This window comes from Bos indicus, chromosome 2 (assembly GCF_029378745.1).
Source record: "Bos indicus isolate NIAB-ARS_2022 breed Sahiwal x Tharparkar chromosome 2, NIAB-ARS_B.indTharparkar_mat_pri_1.0, whole genome shotgun sequence".
Taxonomy (NCBI): Eukaryota; Metazoa; Chordata; class Mammalia; order Artiodactyla; family Bovidae; genus Bos; species Bos indicus.
The window spans coordinates 91,497,369-91,515,640 of record NC_091761.1 but is presented as its reverse complement, the minus strand read 5'-3'; the positions used below and the strand labels follow the sequence as shown (position 1 = coordinate 91,515,640).

Sequence of the window (18,272 nt, the reverse complement as noted above, 5' to 3'; positions counted from 1 at the left end):
TATTAGATGAATCAGTTCTGGAGATCTAATGCACAGCATGACTATAGTTAAAATACTATAGCATATACATGAAAGTCACTAAGAGAATAGATCTTAAATGTTCTCACCACAGAACATTTAAAAATGTAATTTAAAAAACATTAAAAAAAAAAAGTAATCACATGAGGTGATGGAGGTGTTTACTAATCATACTGTGGTAATCAGTTCCCAACGAACAGGCGTAACAAATCATCACACTATCAAATCATCACACTGTGAATCAGTTATAAATGATCATGTTCAACACAAACTTACAATGCTGCATGTCAATTATATCTCAATAAAGCTTGAGGAAAAAACAGTACATATTCACTTGGAGAAATTTATACAAGGCCCTGAGTGTTTACCAAATAATAAGAAATACTAGAGGACTGAGTGCTAGATGTACATGTACCTAACATGTTTATACCACAAACTAAACTGCTGAAATTAAATTTAAATTATATGTAGATTTTATTACTTACACATGAATAAAATTCATAATTATATTAATACATTATAAACAGATGTATGGATGATAAAAAAACCAGAAAACAAAATAAATTTAATGTCAATAAACTTTAATTCCATCTTCTCTCAAAAATATAAGAGTGGTATCTATTAAGTGATTCAAATTCTTTTTGTGAGTATGGCCTGCTCTTGCAGACTTAGAATAAAAGATTTTAAATGAGAAAATAAGGAATCATTATTCAAACACTATCTCCTGGCAGAATGCATGTGGTACCACATATTGAAAAAGGCTGGTATTCCTTACTGGCTTCCCTTATTCAATCTTGTTTTGTAGATTCTGGAAACACCTCACAATGCATCTTCTTGCCTCTATTCAAAGTCTTCAATAGATAAGTGGATACAGCCAAATCACAGTCAGTAAGAACAACAAAAGAAAAATAGGCTCATGTTATCTTTAGTTCAAATTCCACTCATTCAGAATTTACAACAGAGGCTCTTCATAGGAAACAAAATAGGTAACAGAATTAAGACTCAGCTCCATTACTTACTTATCACTGATTTCCTAGCATGGATAAATGCTCAATAAATATTTTTCAAATAAAAAATATACATAATGAAAATCTGAAGTGGTGTGAGTCTTAAGCGCAAACATCTTAATCAACAAAGCACAAGGGACACAGACAAAATACTAAATATGATGCTCTCCTTGCCAAGGTGTACTTTAGCAGAGTCAGAAAACAGGAATATCTCTGCTGCTTAGTTCCCAAGGAGACATAGATCAGTTCAGACATCTGATGAGCATCCTCTATAGAGTAAGCCCGGCACTAAGTGAAAGACTTAAACTGAAGAAAGCAGGGAAAACCACTAGGCCATTCAGGTGTGACCCAAACCAAATCCCTTATAATTATACAATGGAAGTGACAGATTCAAGGGATTAGATCTGACTGAGTGTCTGAAGAACTATGGACAAAGGTTCCTAACATTGTACAGGAGGTGGTGATCTAAACCATACCCAAGAAAAAGAAATATAAAAAGGCAAGATGGTTGTCTGAGGAAGTCTTACAAATATCTGAGAAAAGAAGAGAAGCTAAAGGCAAAGGAGGAAAGGAAAGGTATATCCATCTGAATGCAGGGTTCCAAGGAACTGCAAGGAGAGATAAGAAAGCCTTCCTCAGTGATCAATGCAAAGAAATAGAGGGAAAACAACAAACAGATGATGATGTTCAAGTGATGCACTCAATGTGACAATAAATTTGGAAAACTCAGCAGTGGCCACAGGACTGGAAGAGGTTAGTTTTCATTCCAATCAAAAGGAGGGCAGTGCCAAAGAACCTTCAAACAACCGCACAACTGCAGTTGTTTCACACGCTAGCAAAGTAATGCTCAAAGTTCTCCAAGCCAGGCTCCAACAGGACATGAACTGTAAACTTCCAGATGTACAAGCTGGATTGAGAAAACGCAGAGAAACCAGAGATCAAATTGCCAACATCTGTTGGATCACAGAAAAAGCAAAGACATTTCAGAAGAGCATTTACTTTTGCTTCATTGTCTATGTTAAAGTCTTTGACTGTGTGGCTCACAGCGAACTGTGGAAAAAATTCTTAAAAGAGATGGCAATACCAGACCACCTGACCTGCCTCCTGAGAAACCTGTATGCAGGTCAAGAACCAACAGTTAGAACGAGACATGGAACAATGAACTGGTTCAAAACTGGGAAAGGAGTATGTCAAGGCTGTATATTGACACCCTGCTTATTTAACTTACATACAGAGTACATCATGCAAAAAGCCAGGTTGGATGAAGCACAAGCTGGAATCAACGTTTCGGGGAGAAACATCAATAACCTCAGATATGCAGATAACAATGGCAACTCACTCCAGTACTGTTGCCTGGAAAATCCCATGGGCGGAGGAGCCTGGTAGGCTGCAGTTCATGGGGTCATTAAGAGTTGAACACGACTGAGCAACTTCACTTTCACTTTTCAGTTTCATGCATTGGAGAAGGAAATGGCAACCCTCTCCAGTGTTCTTGCCTGGAGAATCCCAGGGACGGAGGAGCCTGGTGGGCTGCCGTCTATGGGGTCGCAGAGTTGGACACGACTGAAGCAACTTAGCAGCAGCAGCATGCAGATAACACCACCCTCATGGCAGAAAATAAAAAGGAATTAAGGAGCCTTTTGAGGAAGGTGAAAGAAGACAATGAAAAAGCTGGCTTAAAACTCAACATTCAAAAAATGAAGATCATGGCATCCGGGCCCAAAATTTCATGGCTAACAGATGGGGAAACAATGGAAACAGTGACAGGGTTTATTTTCTTGGGCTCCAAAATCACTGCGGACGGTGACTGCAGCCATGAAATTAAAAGACGCTTGCTCCTTGGAAGGAAAGCTATGACAAAGCTAGTAGGCGTATTAAAAAGCAGTGACACCACTTTGCCAACAGAGGTCTAGTCAAAGCTATGGTTTTTTCAGTAGTCATGTATGGATGTGAGAGCTGGACCATAAAGAAGGCTGAGCATCAAAGAATTGATGCTTTCAAACTGTAGTGTTGGAGAAGATTTGAGAGCCCCTTGGACAGTAAGGCGATCAAACCAGTCAATCCTAAAGGAAGTCAACCCTTAATAATCATTGGAAGGACTGACGTTGAAGCTCCAATACATTGGTCACCTGATGCGAAGAACTGACTCACTGGAAAAGATCCTGATGCTGGCAAAGACTGAAGGCAGGAGGAGAAGGGGACGACAGAGGATGAGGTGGTTGGATGCCCTCACTGACTCAACAGACATGAGTTTGGGCAAACTCTGGGTGATTGCAAAGGGCAGGGAAGCCTGACGTGCTACAGTCCATGGAGTTGCAAAGGGACAGACGTGACTGAGCGACTGAACAACAACAAAGTAAAAGGAATTTAACTGAATTAACTCTATAGCACCAGCAGCGTTTGAAATGTGTGCATGTGTGGTTAGCTGCTCGGTTCTGTCCAATTCTTTGCGACACCATGGACTGTAGCCTGCCAGGCTTCTCTGTCCGTGGGATTCTCCAGGGAAGAATACTTGGAGTGGATTGCTACTCCCTTCTCCAGGAAATCTTCCAGACCCAGGGATCAAACCCTGCATTGCAGGTGGATTCTGTAACACCTGTGCTGCCAGGGAAGCCTGTTTGAAACAGCACTGTCAATTCTGTCAGTCGTATCCACATTAAATATGCCGGACAAATGAGAAGTATGCTCCAATTTCACTTATACGTACATAAATCTACAACCTCTTCAACTTTAGAGGAGTAATTTATTTCACTTCTCTCAAATATATTTTATACTGCTTACCAGAAGACACCTGATTTATTCACTTAATACTTAATATTTATTGAATGCCTATATGGCACTGCTCCATATGCTGGCAGTGCAAGAGGCAAAACTCCCCGCCTTACTGTATCACTCACATGCCAGAGAGTGAAAGTCATTCAGTCGTGTCCAACCCTTTGTGACCCCATGGACTATACAGTCCATGGAATTCTCTAGGCCAGAATACTGGAGTGGGTAGCCTATCTCTTCTCCAAGAGATCTTCCCAACCCAGGAATCGAACTGGGGTCTCCTGCCTTGCAGGCAGAGTCTTTACCAACTGAGCTATCAGGAAAGAGGGAGATATAAATAAATATACTGTTTGTTAAATTATAAGTAATATGAAGAAAAATAAATATGGAAAGAAAAGTACAAGCAAAGAGGAGTGTGAACAAAGGGCAGGGAATATGTTACAATTTTACACAGATCAGGAAGGAATCAAGAAAGCCTAAAGGAGGTAAAAGACTCAGTCACAGTAAATGCAGACTAAAAAGGTCCTCAGGGAGAAGTAGGCCTGGTATGTTCAAGAGGCCAAGGAACTTCCCTGGTGGTCCAGGGGCTAACACTCTTGTGCTCCCAGTGCAAGTCTGGTCCCTGGTTAGGGAACTAGATCCCACATGCAGCAACCAAAGATCCCGTGTACTGCAACTAAGATTCAGCATAGCCAAAGAAATATAAAAAAAAAAGAAAAAGAAAAAAAGGGACACCAGTCAAAGTGGCGGGAGCAGAATGAGCAAAGGAAAGGCAGACAATTCAAGACCAGAAACTAGATCATCTGTACCCTGCGTGCAATTTTAAAGATTCTGGTTCTTACACTGAGAAGTTCCCAAGTTTTTAACAGAACAGTGATATCGTTTGATTTAGATTTTTAAAAGCTCATTCTGGCTGCTATTCCAAGACTAGCTGAAAGGCTACTGCTATAATCTAAGTAAGGGATAATGGTAACTGGGACCAGGATGGTATCAGGAGAGAGAGTGAAGAGTAGTCAGATCCAGGAAGATGAAGACAGAGCTACTTGTAATTGCAAAAGAGAAGTCAATGGTGACACTAAGGTTTTTGGTTTCAGTATTAAGAAGTCAGAGCTGTCACTTACTGATAGAGGAACGGCTACAGGAGAAGCTACGTTCAGATACTGTGGTAGGCTGAATAGCGGCCCTTTCACAGATGATCACATCCTAATCCCTGGAATCTGTGAATATGTTACCTGACGTGGCAAAAGGGACTTTGCAAACGAAAAGTTAAGATTCTGAGATGGGAAGGTTATGCTGCTGCTCCTAAGTCGCTTCAGTCGTGTCCGACTCTGTGTGACCCCAAAGACAGAAGCCCACCAGGCTCAGCTGTCCCTGGGATTCTCCAGGCAAGAACACCGGAGTAGGTTGCCATTTCCTTCTCCAATGCATGAAAGTGAAAAGTGAAAGTGAAGTCACTCAGTCGTGTCCAACTCTTAGCGACCTCATGGACTGCAGCCTACCAGGCTCCTCCGTCCATGGGATTCTCCAGGCAAGAGTACTGGAGTGGGGTGCCACTGCCTTCTCCGGAAGGTTATGTGACTGGATCCAATGTAATCACAAGGACTTTATAAGAGGGAGAGAGGATCAGGATCAGAGAAGGCAACAGGACAAAAGAAGCAAGAGAAAGAGAAGGGGAAGTGATGATGGAAGCAGGGGAACAGTAAGAGATGTGAAAATGGAAGCACGGTCTGAGCGATGCCATTGCTACCCAGGGAACTGAAAGAGGGCCACGGACTAAAGAATGTGGGCAGCCTCGTAAAGCTGGAAAAGGTAAGGAGACGGACTCCTCCCTACAGCTTCCAGAATGAAACACAGCTCTTGTGACCCATTTCAGACTTCTGACCTCCAGAGCTATTAAATAATAAGTTCATGGTACTTTAAGATACTAAATTTTTGATAATTTGTTATAGCAGCAATAGGAAATTAATGCAGATGCAACAGTTTAAGTATTTAGAAATCAAAAACTATATGTATCAGAATTTTTGTATAACAAATTTTCATCTGACTTTGAAAATAATACCTTTTAAAACCATATAAGGTTGTACACTCAAAAGGTATAGTGTCAAATTAAACACCTTAGCATTTAAAATAAATTTCTTCATCCATCTACTTCAAAATAAGAGCAACTACGTGTGTGTGTGTATTAGTTGCTCAGTCATGTCCAACTCTTTGTGACCCCACGAACTGTAGCCCGCCAGGCTCCTCTGTTCACGGGGTTCTCCAGGCAAGAATACTGGAGTGTGTTGCCAGTTCCTTCTCCAGGGAATCTTCCCAACCCAGGGATTTAATCCCAGTCTCCTGCATTGCGGCCTTCCTTTGTGGCTCAGCTGGTAAAGAATCTCCCTGCAATGCGGGAGACCTGGGTGGCCTGGGCAGTTTCTTTACCGTCTGAGCCATCAGGGAAGCCCAAGAGTGACAGTGGTCTTAAACCAAATCATAGTATTTTGTCATATGTAATCTGAAGACTCAGCTCTGAACCTCTGAACTTTGCAGAATTTGTTACCTCGATAGATATTCACTCTAGAAGGCCTAACTCACGTAAATTCCTTCATCTTGGCAAACTGCTAGAAATGCTGAAAGTTATGGTGGTCACGTTCTAAGTCAACATATAACCATAAACTGGGTAAGAGAAGGTACCTGGCTGATTTTCGTATTTATCAGAAGAGGGCATGAGGTGTAAAAAGTCAAGAAGTATCACTCTAAAGCAATTAAGTTTGGAGACAAAGTACTTTAACCCAGGACATCCATGAGCAGTCAGAGTTTGTCACAATTTCCAGAAAATTAAAATGAACTACTTATGCGTCTGTGAATGTGAAATATAACTTTACATAATGTAGTTTAGTTGTAAAAGCTATGAAATTCTGCTTAACTAGAAAACTTCAACCATAATACAGTTGCAGCACAATAAGACAAATGAAATTAGCATGGAAGAAATCTTGCATCTCATCCTATCAAAAATCTTAAAAAAAAAAAAAAAAGTAACCATTATAAGACATGCTCCCAAAAGTGTAAAAAAAAAAAAAGACAAAAATAAATCATATAAGTCTTCAATATACATCAATAATGATAAACCATGTTTCACTGATTGTAGTATGAATAGTTTTTCATATTTTAACATTACCAAAACTGAAACGCATCCTGAGGGTTAAGTAGCAGTATTTTAAGTGTTTAAGTGGCAATGTTCATTAAGTTAGTGGCACATAATATAGAGCATCTTAAAAATCGACAGTCTTAAATTTTATTAGACATGTACTGTTTTAGCTGTATTATCTCACTGAATCTTTACAAATACCCTATGAAATAGCTGCTATAATTCTAACACCTTACAGATTAACAACTGAGACAGAGAGGTTAATTTCTCAGTCACACGGCCACTAAAATTATCTTTACTATGTACACCACTATTTAATTGGCAAAATTATAATTTAAAATAACCTACATCATATTTTCAGGGTTTTGTAGCTATTTTAATGTTCTCAATATGAAAAGAAATTTAAGGTTTTTAAAATAACAATGCATTCAACCTTTATAAAGTCCTTTTGCATATACAAATAAAGCACATAGCATAGCAGCAATTATACACAATATATACCTGTTTGACCAAGCTTAATGATTATAGCAAATTCCTAGACATTAGTTTAAACCCATTTCTTGCAAAACAAAGTTATATAACTCAGAATGCACATCACCTCACTAATCAAACTTCCTTTAAGTGCAGATTTTTACAAAACCCATTGTACAATCAAACAACGTCATTTACTTTATTAAGACTGAAAATATAATGAGCATCTCAAAAGATGCAGGAAAAAAGCATACAACATAATATGAAATCAATCCTGATTTTAAAAGATATTCTGAGCAAACTAAGAATAAGAGAACTTCCTGCACCTGATGAAGGACATGCACGAAAACTTAGAGCTAGTAACATAGTTAACGGTGAAAGACTGGCCACTTTCCCTCCAAGACTGAGAACAAGTGAAGGATATGAGCTCTCACCACGCCTATTCAAGATCATATTGGAGGTCCCAGCCAGTGCCATAAGGCAAGAAAGATAAATAAAACAAAGACTGGAAAGGAAGAAATAAAACTAGCTTCATTTGCTGGTGACATGATTACCTACATTTAAAAAATTCTAAAGAATCTTCAAAAAAAAAAAAAGCTACTATGTTTAACATGTAAATTTAGCAAGGTCACAGAATAAAAGGGCAATATACAAGTCAGTCCTATTTCTATACACTAGTAATGAACAACTGCAAACCAAGATTTTATAAAACGTAACTATTTATTACAGTATAAATATCATTAAATAATTAGGGATATGGAAGATAATGTGCAAAATCAGTATTGTAATCACTAAAATGACTAGCTAAATCAAAGAATACTTAAATAGACATACCAAGTCCACAGATCGGAGGACTCAGTACTGTCAAAAGTACAAATTGCCCCAAAATATCTACAGATTCAGTGCAATTCCATTAAAATCCCAGCAGGTTTGCAGAAATTAACAAGCTGTTTTTAAAACATATACTGAGAAACCAAAGAACCTAGAAAAACAAAAACAAATCTGATAAAGAACAAACTATAAGATTCATACCACCTGATTTCAAGACTTACTACAAAGCTACAATATGATACAGACAAAGTATATATACTGATATGTGTGTGTTAAAGGAACAAAATGGAGTTTAAAATATACCCGGACACATATGGTCTACTGATTTCAACAAGATGCCAAGGGAATAGAATGGAGAAAAGAATCTTTTCCTCAAATGGTTCCTAAGCAATTAGATAACAATTTACAAAAACCAAACCTCGACATACTTCACTTCCGCAGATAAATTAATTTTAAGTAGATTATATACTTAACTGTAAGATGAGAAACTACAAAATGTCTAGAAAAAAACAGGAGAAATCTTTGTGATTTTAGATTAGGCAAAAGTATTAACCAAAAAAGAAGCTGATACATCAGCTTCAAATATATAAAACTTATGCTCTGTTAAAGACACTTAAAATGCAAAGACAAGACACATACTAGGAGAAATTATTTGCAAAATACATATCTAGTAAGTGTACATAGAATACATTAAAAAATTCTCAAAACAATTAAAAAAATTTTTAAACAGATGAAAGATCTGGACACACATCTCACCAAAGATGATATAAAGATGGTAAATAACCACAGGAAAAAACGCTTGACATCATTAGTCATTGAGAAAATGCAAAATGAAACAAGTGTGACAACGCTAACACGTATCACAATAGCTAAAATTTTAAAACCTGACAAAACCAAGTACTGACAAGGAAGAAGAGCGACTGATACTTTGCTGGCAAGAATGCAAAATAGTACCATCATTTTGGAAAAGAGTTCGGCACTTTAACTAAAGTTAAACATCTGTTTGCCACATAACCCTATAAAACCAGTATTATAAATATCTGCTGTCAAGCAAAGGCAAGGGAAGACTTGACCTGCTCCAGCCCTGACAAGCTCTTATCAGATTCAGAAAGCTGTGTACTTACATTAAGAGTAAAGAATAAGCAGCAAAAGTTGAGGTCCTTGTGCAGAGCCACACCAAAACACAAGGGGCCATATGATTACAACATGGATGCCTAACCCTGTGGTGAGGGAGGAATCAATGCCATAGTACAGCATGAAGTTTCATAGCCACGGCTGTGCCCTAAAAGGATGCAACAGAAAGCTCATCTCATCAGAACCAGGAGTTGAGGAGAAACTGTATCATGTGGGAGACACGGAATGAGAGAAAGAAGCCTACCAGGACCTCCGCCCAAGCTTCACAAGTACATGGGTGCTCTGCCAAGAGTCAGATCACCTGCACTTCAAGCCTTCCATTGTGACCCACGTGGATACGCGCTAGGCCATCAGGCGGCCATCATGGGGCCAATTCCTTAAATTCACCCAAGTGAGATAAAGACATACGTCCCACCAAAAACCATTTGCAAATGTTTATCACTATCATCATCACTGGCTAAAACTAGAAAAAAATTTATATCATCGTGGTTATTTAAGTTTGTCAAAATTGACAGCCTTTTTACCTAAAACAGGTGAATTGTATTCAATGTGTATTACACTTCAATAAACCAAAATCAAATTGAAAAATATGTATTGTAAATGATTCAAGATCAAGCTGCTTTGTAGTGCAAAATTTCTACATTTAAGTATGTTATTTGTATATGAATAAAAAGTAAAACTCTATTCCCTACAAGGTAATGACAGCATAGTAATGCCAGGAGAATATAAATGCTGCTTAGAGTACCTAATAGGGAAAAACTTGCAAGTTTAGAGGTAATTTACATCCAATCTATAAAATTATTCAGTGCAATCTCTAGTATATTGCAGTATGTATTTCTGACATTCAGTGACTGTTAATTAGTGTCTCCAATATCCTATGGCTAATGAAAGGATATTAAACAAACTTTTAAGATATAAATCTATCCTCTGGAAGCTTTATACCTGGACAAGGAACGCAAAATAAATGAAAAATTCAAAGTAGGTGTCATTCCATTTGCTACTTCATTAAGCGAGTCTATTAACAATTCTCATAAATATTCCATCAAAAGCTATTAAAGGGGTTTCCCTAGTGGCTCAGCTGGTAAAGAATCCGCCTGCAATGTGGGAGACCTGGGTTAAATCCCTGGGTTGGAAAAATCCCCTGCAGAAGGGAACGGGTACCCACTCCAGTATTCTGGCCTGGAGAATTCCATGGACTGAATAGTCCATGGGGTCGCAAAGAGTCAGACATGACTGAGCGACTTTCACTTTATAAGCTATTAAAAGTCTGCAAATAATCTAAATATAATTCTCAATCTACCTCTCTTTATCCACAAAATATTACATTTATACACATTGCCACTGCATGTTATTAAAATTCTTTACATTTTAAAACATAAGTAACAATCCAAAGGATCTCACCATCAAAAATATCTCCTGTATATATTCTACACATAAGTAAGTCTATTTGGTTATAAGCTATTCTGTGGGAGAGGGCTTCTCAGATGGCTCAGTGGTAGAACTCGCCACCTGCTGATGCAAGAGACACGAGTAATCCCTGGGTTGGGAAGATCCCCTGAAGAAGGAAATGGCAACCCATTCCAGCATTCTTGACTGGGAAATCCCATGAGCAGAGGAGCGTGGTAGGCTACAGCTCATGGGTTGCAAAAGTGTCGGACACAACTTAGCAACTCAACAACAGATTCTTTGGAAGACGAAAGACGACCCTGAATGAAGCAAATCTATCACACACTATACATTACGCACCTCAATCTAGGGAAATTCGATCTCCCTAATTCAGCCTGATGTTCACCTACATGGGTCACCCCTCTCTGTGGAGGTGAAAAACAAAAGTCAAGGAAAGGATGTAAACACCAGTCCTCAAATTTCTACTGTCTCCTCTTTCATTCTAGGCACTTTTAAGATTTCTCTATTTGTGAGAACAAACAGAAGTTAAACACATAAATACAAACCTCCTTTCTGTATACTCTATGATCATTCATAAAAGACAAAGTCATGACTAGCACCATTAAAAGTTTCTTTTTAAAGCAAGGTATAACACACCCTAATATTACTGCAACACTGTTTACAGTAGCCAAGACATGGAAGCAACCTAAATGTCTACTGACGGAGGGATGGATAAAGAAGATGTGGTAAATACATACAATGCAGTATTACTCAGCCATTAAAAAAGAATGAAATAACGCCACTTGCAGCATACTGAGTGAAGTCAGTCAGACAGAGAAGGGGAAATATCGGATGACATCCCTGGTATGTGGAATCTAAAAAGAAACTATACAAACGAACCCAAAAAACAGAAACTCAGACTTAAGAAAACAAACTTTGGTTGGTGACAGAAGATTGGGGGAAAAGCATAGTTAGAGTTTGGGATGGACATGTACATGCTGCTATATTTAAAACGGATAACCAACAAGGACCTACTGTATAGCCCATGAAACTCGGCTCAATGTTATGTGGCAACCTGGATGGGAGGAGAGTTGAGGGGAGAATGGATGCATGGATGACTGAGTCCCTTCACTGTTCACCTGAAACTATCACAACACTGCTATACCCCAATATAAAATAAAAAGTTAAAAAATATATCAAGGTATAGGCTGCAGTCCATGGGGTCTCAAAGAGTCACGACTCAGTGACTTCACTTTCACTTTTCACTTTCATGCATTGGAGAAGGAAATGGCAACCCACTCCAGTGTTCTTGCCTGGAGAATCCCAGGAATGGGGGAGCCTGGTGGGCTGCCATCTATGGGGTCGCACAGGGTCGGACACGACAGAAGTGACTTAGCAGCAGCAACAGCATAAAGGTAATAAAGAACACGAACCTAATATTTTAAAAATATGATACACATGTGTATAAAAAGATTTAAAATTATAAACCCCAGCTATATATTCAAAATGATTAGGCAATTTTACGTTTCTTCCTTCTTAAAAGACATTACTTTGCCAACAAAAGTCCATCTAGTCAAAGCTATGGTTTTTCCAGTAGTCTTCTATGGATGTAAGAGTTGGACTATAAAGAAAGTTGAGCGCCGAAGAATTGATGCTTTTGAACTATAGTGTTGGAGAAGACTCTTGAGAGTCCCTTGGACTGCAAGGAGATCCAACCAGTCCATCCTAAAGGAAATCAGTCCTGAATATTCATTAGAAAGACTGATGCTAAAGCTGAAACTCCAATACTTTGGCCACCTAATGCGAAGAACTCATTGGAAAAGACCCTGGTGATGGGAAACATTGAAGGAGGGAGGAGAAAGGGACGACAGATGAGATGGTTGGATGGCATCCAATTCAATGAACATGAGTCTGAGTGAACTCCAGGAGTTGGTGGTGGACAGGGAGGCCTGGCGTGCTGCAGTCCATGGGGTCGCAAAGAGCTGGACACAACTGAGAAACTAAACTGAATAAGTTTTCAACAATGAGCATGGTTTTTATTAAGAATTTTAAATATTTGTATCATTTCAGTAACTACTTTTTAATGAAACTGACTAGTAAGCTATGATTCTATTATCCCCTTATAAACCTTCCCTGCAATTTTTAATGAATTCTGAGTATCCTTGTTGACAGAGGAAAACGAATGACATCTTTCCTGTTATTCAAAACAAAGAAATATTTCAGATAAAACATAAAGTAAATTCTCAGTTTCTATTCTTCTGAGCAAAGCTATTTTATTGGATGACTTTGCTTAATCCAAAAAGGACAATGGGATTTACTATGTATCTATGTGAATTATGGCTCACAAAAAGCAGTAACTTTTTTTATCTAGCAAAAGGAAAAATATAAAAATGAACAAGTTGGTTTTCCAGACTTACCTTAGCAGAGTAAAAATGTAATCTTATTTCATCTATAAAAACATTAAAGCAATCCATATTATTATAATGTTCATTTATAAACATGTAGATCCAAGTTAATCAAAACATTTTAAAAGTTTCTGAACACTTACTAGATTAGGAATCAATGTTTATAAATGAAGAAAAAAAACACAAGTGTTATATATCTCCAAAAAATTAAACAGTAACTAAAGTCCTTTTTTACAGGAAAGAAATAGTCAATCAGGAAAAGAGGAAATTGTAGTTAAGAACTTTTCTTTATCACGTTTTAGAAAAATATTTTGACAATCACTTTTTACTAGAGGTTGAAATAAAACAAAATCATCTAATTTTTTTTATACTAAAGATGATTTTTAAATTTATAGTGTAAACTAGGCTGGTAACCTTGAAAACTACCACTTAAACCCTTCGGTAGATTTTGTGTGTGTTAATACAGGCACTATTTGATCACTCTTAATGCCAAAAGATAACATTTCTAAAGGACATTTTCATATGATAGGAACAACTTAAACAGTATGCCTTTTCAGAAGGACAACACCATTTTTCTTCCTTTCCTCAATTTTTACACTAAATGTAATCCACATTTAGAATATTCTTATCTTATTTTTATATTCCCATGCATAAAACTAGGCATTTAAGGACACTGAGCAAAGAACCTTATCATGTTACCTACCGATAAATGTCTTTTTCCTGCTTTACAGGCAAAAACTGTCCTTGCACAAAATAAAATGAGTGTCAGGTGAGTTAACTTGAGCTAGTGGTTAGGACATGCTGCTGTAATAAGCCTAAACTGACCATCGGATCACTACTTGACTTGCATCCATTGCAGGGTCACAGAGGCTGCATCAGAACCCCTGCTGGTCAGTTCGATGGTTACAAGAAGAGCCAGCCAAATGTGCAGCTGAGTCAGCACAAATCCACTATCACCATGTTCTATTTATCAACTTTACTACAAACAAATCACGTAGGAGTTTTCTGTCGCGAGAACGCCAATAATATAACCACTGCATCCTAATACCGTCTGTTTTAGGTTCTAAATGGAAGAAACAAGGCATTTTAAAATCCAGATCCATTTCTATTAATCAGCACTTACATTCTGAATTTTAAAACACCATCGCATTAAATTCTGAGTCCCACTGCTAAGACAAATGATGGCAGCAACATTCTTCTCTTTTGAACCGGAAGAAATGTAGTGATGACAATTGTTGATCCCTTTACTCTCTCAGCTTTATCAATTCAGGTACTTTTACCTTTTATGTAACTACTGCAACCTAAAAGGAACTATATCTTCAAATTACAATAAAAATTATCTTCCAAACAAAGAGAACTTAAAAAAAAAAATTAGTAGTGATAATTGCAACCCAATCACTGTTCCACTCTGTTTCTCTTCTGAGACCTGTAACTCTTTCCCATATGTTGCACAAGGGATTGTAATGATTACTTCAATCCTTTTATTTGCCTCTCCTAGAGACTGAATTTCCAGAGTGAGGATAGCGTAGTTTCCACCAGTCCTTCTTCCCACCTGCAGCCCATTAAGAATATAAATTGACACTCAAAATGGTATTCATCTGCTACAGATCAGCCATCCCACTAACTATACTATGAAATTCTGTAGACACTAGGTACCTATCAACTCTTAACAGTGCCAGGCCATTTTAGACTTTCAAATATATTTAGTGAAAACTGAGCATCTCAACCTTTTACTCTCTCCTACCACACTCAGTATCAGCAAAGCACCCCATGAATATGGACAAGTGTACTGTATGTATGTACCTTTGACCCAAGACACACTCTATCTTTTCCTACTGGCCATACTTTCAACTGCCTCTTTGGAGGGAAAAGCCTTGGATTATGTCTGATTCATTCTCCAGTACAAATATTCCATACAAGAAAATACAGTGCTCAGGATATGTCTAATCAAGTAATATCTTACAATACTATCCTTGATTAACCATGTGATCCTTACAAAATTCATGAACCTATATAAATTTTAACACCCATTTTTTTCTTTGGTTCACACCAAGACTTGAGAATGCTTCCCAATATAGCTGATGTTAGGAAAGATGCCTGGAGAGATGGAGGTGGGAGAAGGAAAAAAGGCCACAGTGAAGGAACAATTTAACATATTGCTTCCATTTCCACCTATATCCCAAGAGAATTTAAATAGGAAGGGAAAAGATGGAGGTAGAACCTATGATTCAGAATAAGCTATAAAGAAAACAAAAGATGCTGACTTTGCAAACTGTGCATCTTAAGCTATCCTTTAAATAATTTTTTAAAAAGAATTGTTTTTAATCCACATAATCTTGCTTCTTCCAGAAGCAGCTCAATTTCATCTCACCCAATATCCCCCGCCTTCATACACATACATACAGTGCTACCACTGAGTCCCGATGCCAAACCAACCATACATGAAAATTCAAACCGTGAGAATTATTTCCCATTTCTCTCTCAAAGATAATCACAAAAATTTTCCCTGCAGGCAAATTAGCTATTTCTAACGGGCTTGGAGGTGGGTAGCGGGAGGGAATAGACCATTATCATGCAGCTTCTCATTCTCCATAGAGAAGAAAACTGGCATTAACTTCCAACAAGGGGGACAGCTGCTTATACTGTAGCCTGCTAGAACCCAAAAACAAGCCAAAAAAAACCACGCTGATCTTTTGATGCATTCAAATGAATAGAAAGCTCAGGCATTTTACTTTGCAGCAATACAGCGCCTCAAAAATCCTCCCGAGATTGGGGGGTGAGAGCGACCCATTAAACCCCAAACCCTTGCCATATGGGGGAGTAGGATTCTGTCAAATAGAAAATGCCACTCTCCGCCTCCTCCGCCATCGCGAAAATTGACGGGCACCGATTGCGGAGGCGGCCGAGGGAAGAAGAGGAGGCGGGGACACACACACACCCCCCGCACCGAGAACTGATTCATGGCTTTTGAAAAATGCTTGAAAGCTACAATTTCCTCCAACCGGAGAATTCTCACCCATTCTCCCGCTCCCACCCTGCTTCTACCCCTGCACGGGGACTCAGCTGCACTGTGTCCCTGCTGCGGCCTCGGCCCCGTGTACCCTACGCCCCCAGGCGCGCGGCCCCCGGGCCGGGGGTCCCCCACGCGCTGCTCAGCAGCCAGAGGCCCAACACGCCCAGGCCGGGAGATGCGTCGCACCTGGATGTAGTTGTTCTCGCAGTAATCGGCCACCCGTTCCAGATTCGTGTAACTGTCGAAGAGGGCCCGGCGGCCCCCCGGGATTTCCTCCTCCAGCAGCATCTGCAGCTCCGCCATCTTCACATCCTCCTCCTCATACAGACCGCAGAGGCAGCGGCGGCAGTAGCGCCAGGGAAACCCAAGACTAGGAGAGGAGGAGCCGAGGCGACGGCGGCGGCAACCCGGGAGGAGCGAGAAACACCCCCCGCGCGCGCGCGACAGGGGAGGGGGCAGCGGGAACGGGGGCGGGGCGCGAGCCGATGGACTCGGAGGACGGTCACCGCGGCGACGGCCGGCCCGGCGCGCGCACGCGCGCTCCTCTCCCTCCACCCCCGGGAGCCCGAAAAAGGTTCCCACCCTTGGTCGCGCCGCCCGCCCCTCCCCCACATCCGGCGTCTCCTAGCGACCGCGGGAGTGGGGGCCGGGATGCGCACGGGAGTCGAGCGCACAGTTAACCCTTCGACCCCCGCAGGATGCGTGGCTGGGGCAGAGCACCCCGCGGCCTTTTTTAGTCCTGCGTGAACGCCCACCCGGCTCTGCGGTCTTCCCGCCTGCTTCTTCAGGGACTCTCCTCGGCGTTATCCTCAACCTGGGGCCCAACCCTATGGTAGTGGGCCTGAGGGATAATATTAGCCCCACTGAACTCCCATGTAGCTTCAAGTGCGTGCGCCCCACTTTTTTCTCTTCATCTTTGACCGTATTCATCCTCTTTGGATAAATAAATTTCAGTTTCCTAATCCCAAATTTCCTGCCCTCCAGCTTCTTTGCACCTGTTTGCCGATTAACACTGTTTCCCCTGCCAGGTTAGGGGTTCTTTTTTCTCCTTTGCCCATCCTCTGGCCTTCAGCTTTTCCCACTTGCTCTGTGCTACTCTTCTTCAGTGACAACCTTTTTTTTTTTATCATTTCTCTGAGTCTATCAACTTTTTTCCTCACCTGTTAAGGATTTAAAGTTTCAAAAACGATTTTTCTAGTACTTCACTTCCTCACAGGGCTATTACATGGATAAAATAAAAGTTTATGTGAAAGCACCTTGGATAACATTAAATGCCACAAAAATTCAAGCTAGATCATTTTGGTCTTGCAGTTACTATTCTGTATTGTATTTTTTCCCCCTAAATCTGACTACTCCACACGTGTAATTTTTAAAAACTGAAATTTCTGACAACTGCTGATATATTCTAAAGTCCATGACCTTTATTTGTACCATGGAAAGTCAAGGCTGACTGCCTTTGCAGTTTAGAGCAAGATCTATTATTTCAAGTCTTGCATTTGTGATCTCTTGGCCTGCCTAGTGATTCCCACCCCCTTTTTTTTCCTCCCCTGATAATGAGGAAACTGCTGTCTCAAATCACTTTAATGCTTTCCCATTGTTTTATTGGCTTTTTGATGTACACATTAGCAAATTGTTTTGAGTTTTTTCTGTGAAACCCAAGTTAAAGGATACTGAAAATGTTCCAGTCTGACTGGTTTTATTCTTAACCACTTAAAGATGTCTTCTGTATTAGTGGTTCTCAAACTTAAGTGTGAGGCGCTTTTTAAAATGAGAGCTCTAGGGTCACACTCTAGAGATATTCCTTAGCCTTAGTGATGGAATGGAGTAGTTACTTAGATGGCACATAAACTTGCTTCAGGGATTAACATTATTAGATCAAGCAAACTCTTCTTTTAGACTTAATTTCAATGAATCAAAGTCTACTATTGAGCTGTAAGAGGTCCACCAGGCTAAGTTAAATGCTAAACACCCTCCCCCCATTACTTGTTTCCACCTGGCATTCTTTCAAGTACTGCTTAGTAATTAGCCCAATAAACAGTTCTCCCCAGAGGGCTGACTCATCATCCTAGGAATCACTGAAAGATTCTAGTATGTACTTTCTCAAATTA

At 39.7% G+C, this 18,272-nt stretch overlaps 1 protein-coding gene across 20 annotated transcripts in view; it reads right to left on the bottom strand.

Annotated features, from left to right (window-relative positions):
• ABI2 (abl interactor 2) overlaps positions 1–16,687 on the bottom strand; it is a 101,520-nt gene extending 84,833 nt beyond the window's left edge. For 5 of the 20 annotated variants that reach the window (XM_070770413.1, XM_070770421.1, XM_070770368.1 and 2 more), the window contains exon 1: positions 16,351–16,683. In XM_070770413.1, the coding sequence (XP_070626514.1) occupies positions 16,351–16,467 (117 nt within the window). In that variant the 5' untranslated portion in view covers positions 16,468–16,683. Of the gene's footprint in view, positions 1–16,350 lie in introns of all 20 variants that reach the window. The other 15 variants (XM_070770409.1, XM_070770349.1, XM_070770374.1 and 12 more) reach the window with 6 other exon arrangements.
• Positions 16,688–18,272: the final 1,585 nt, after the last annotated feature.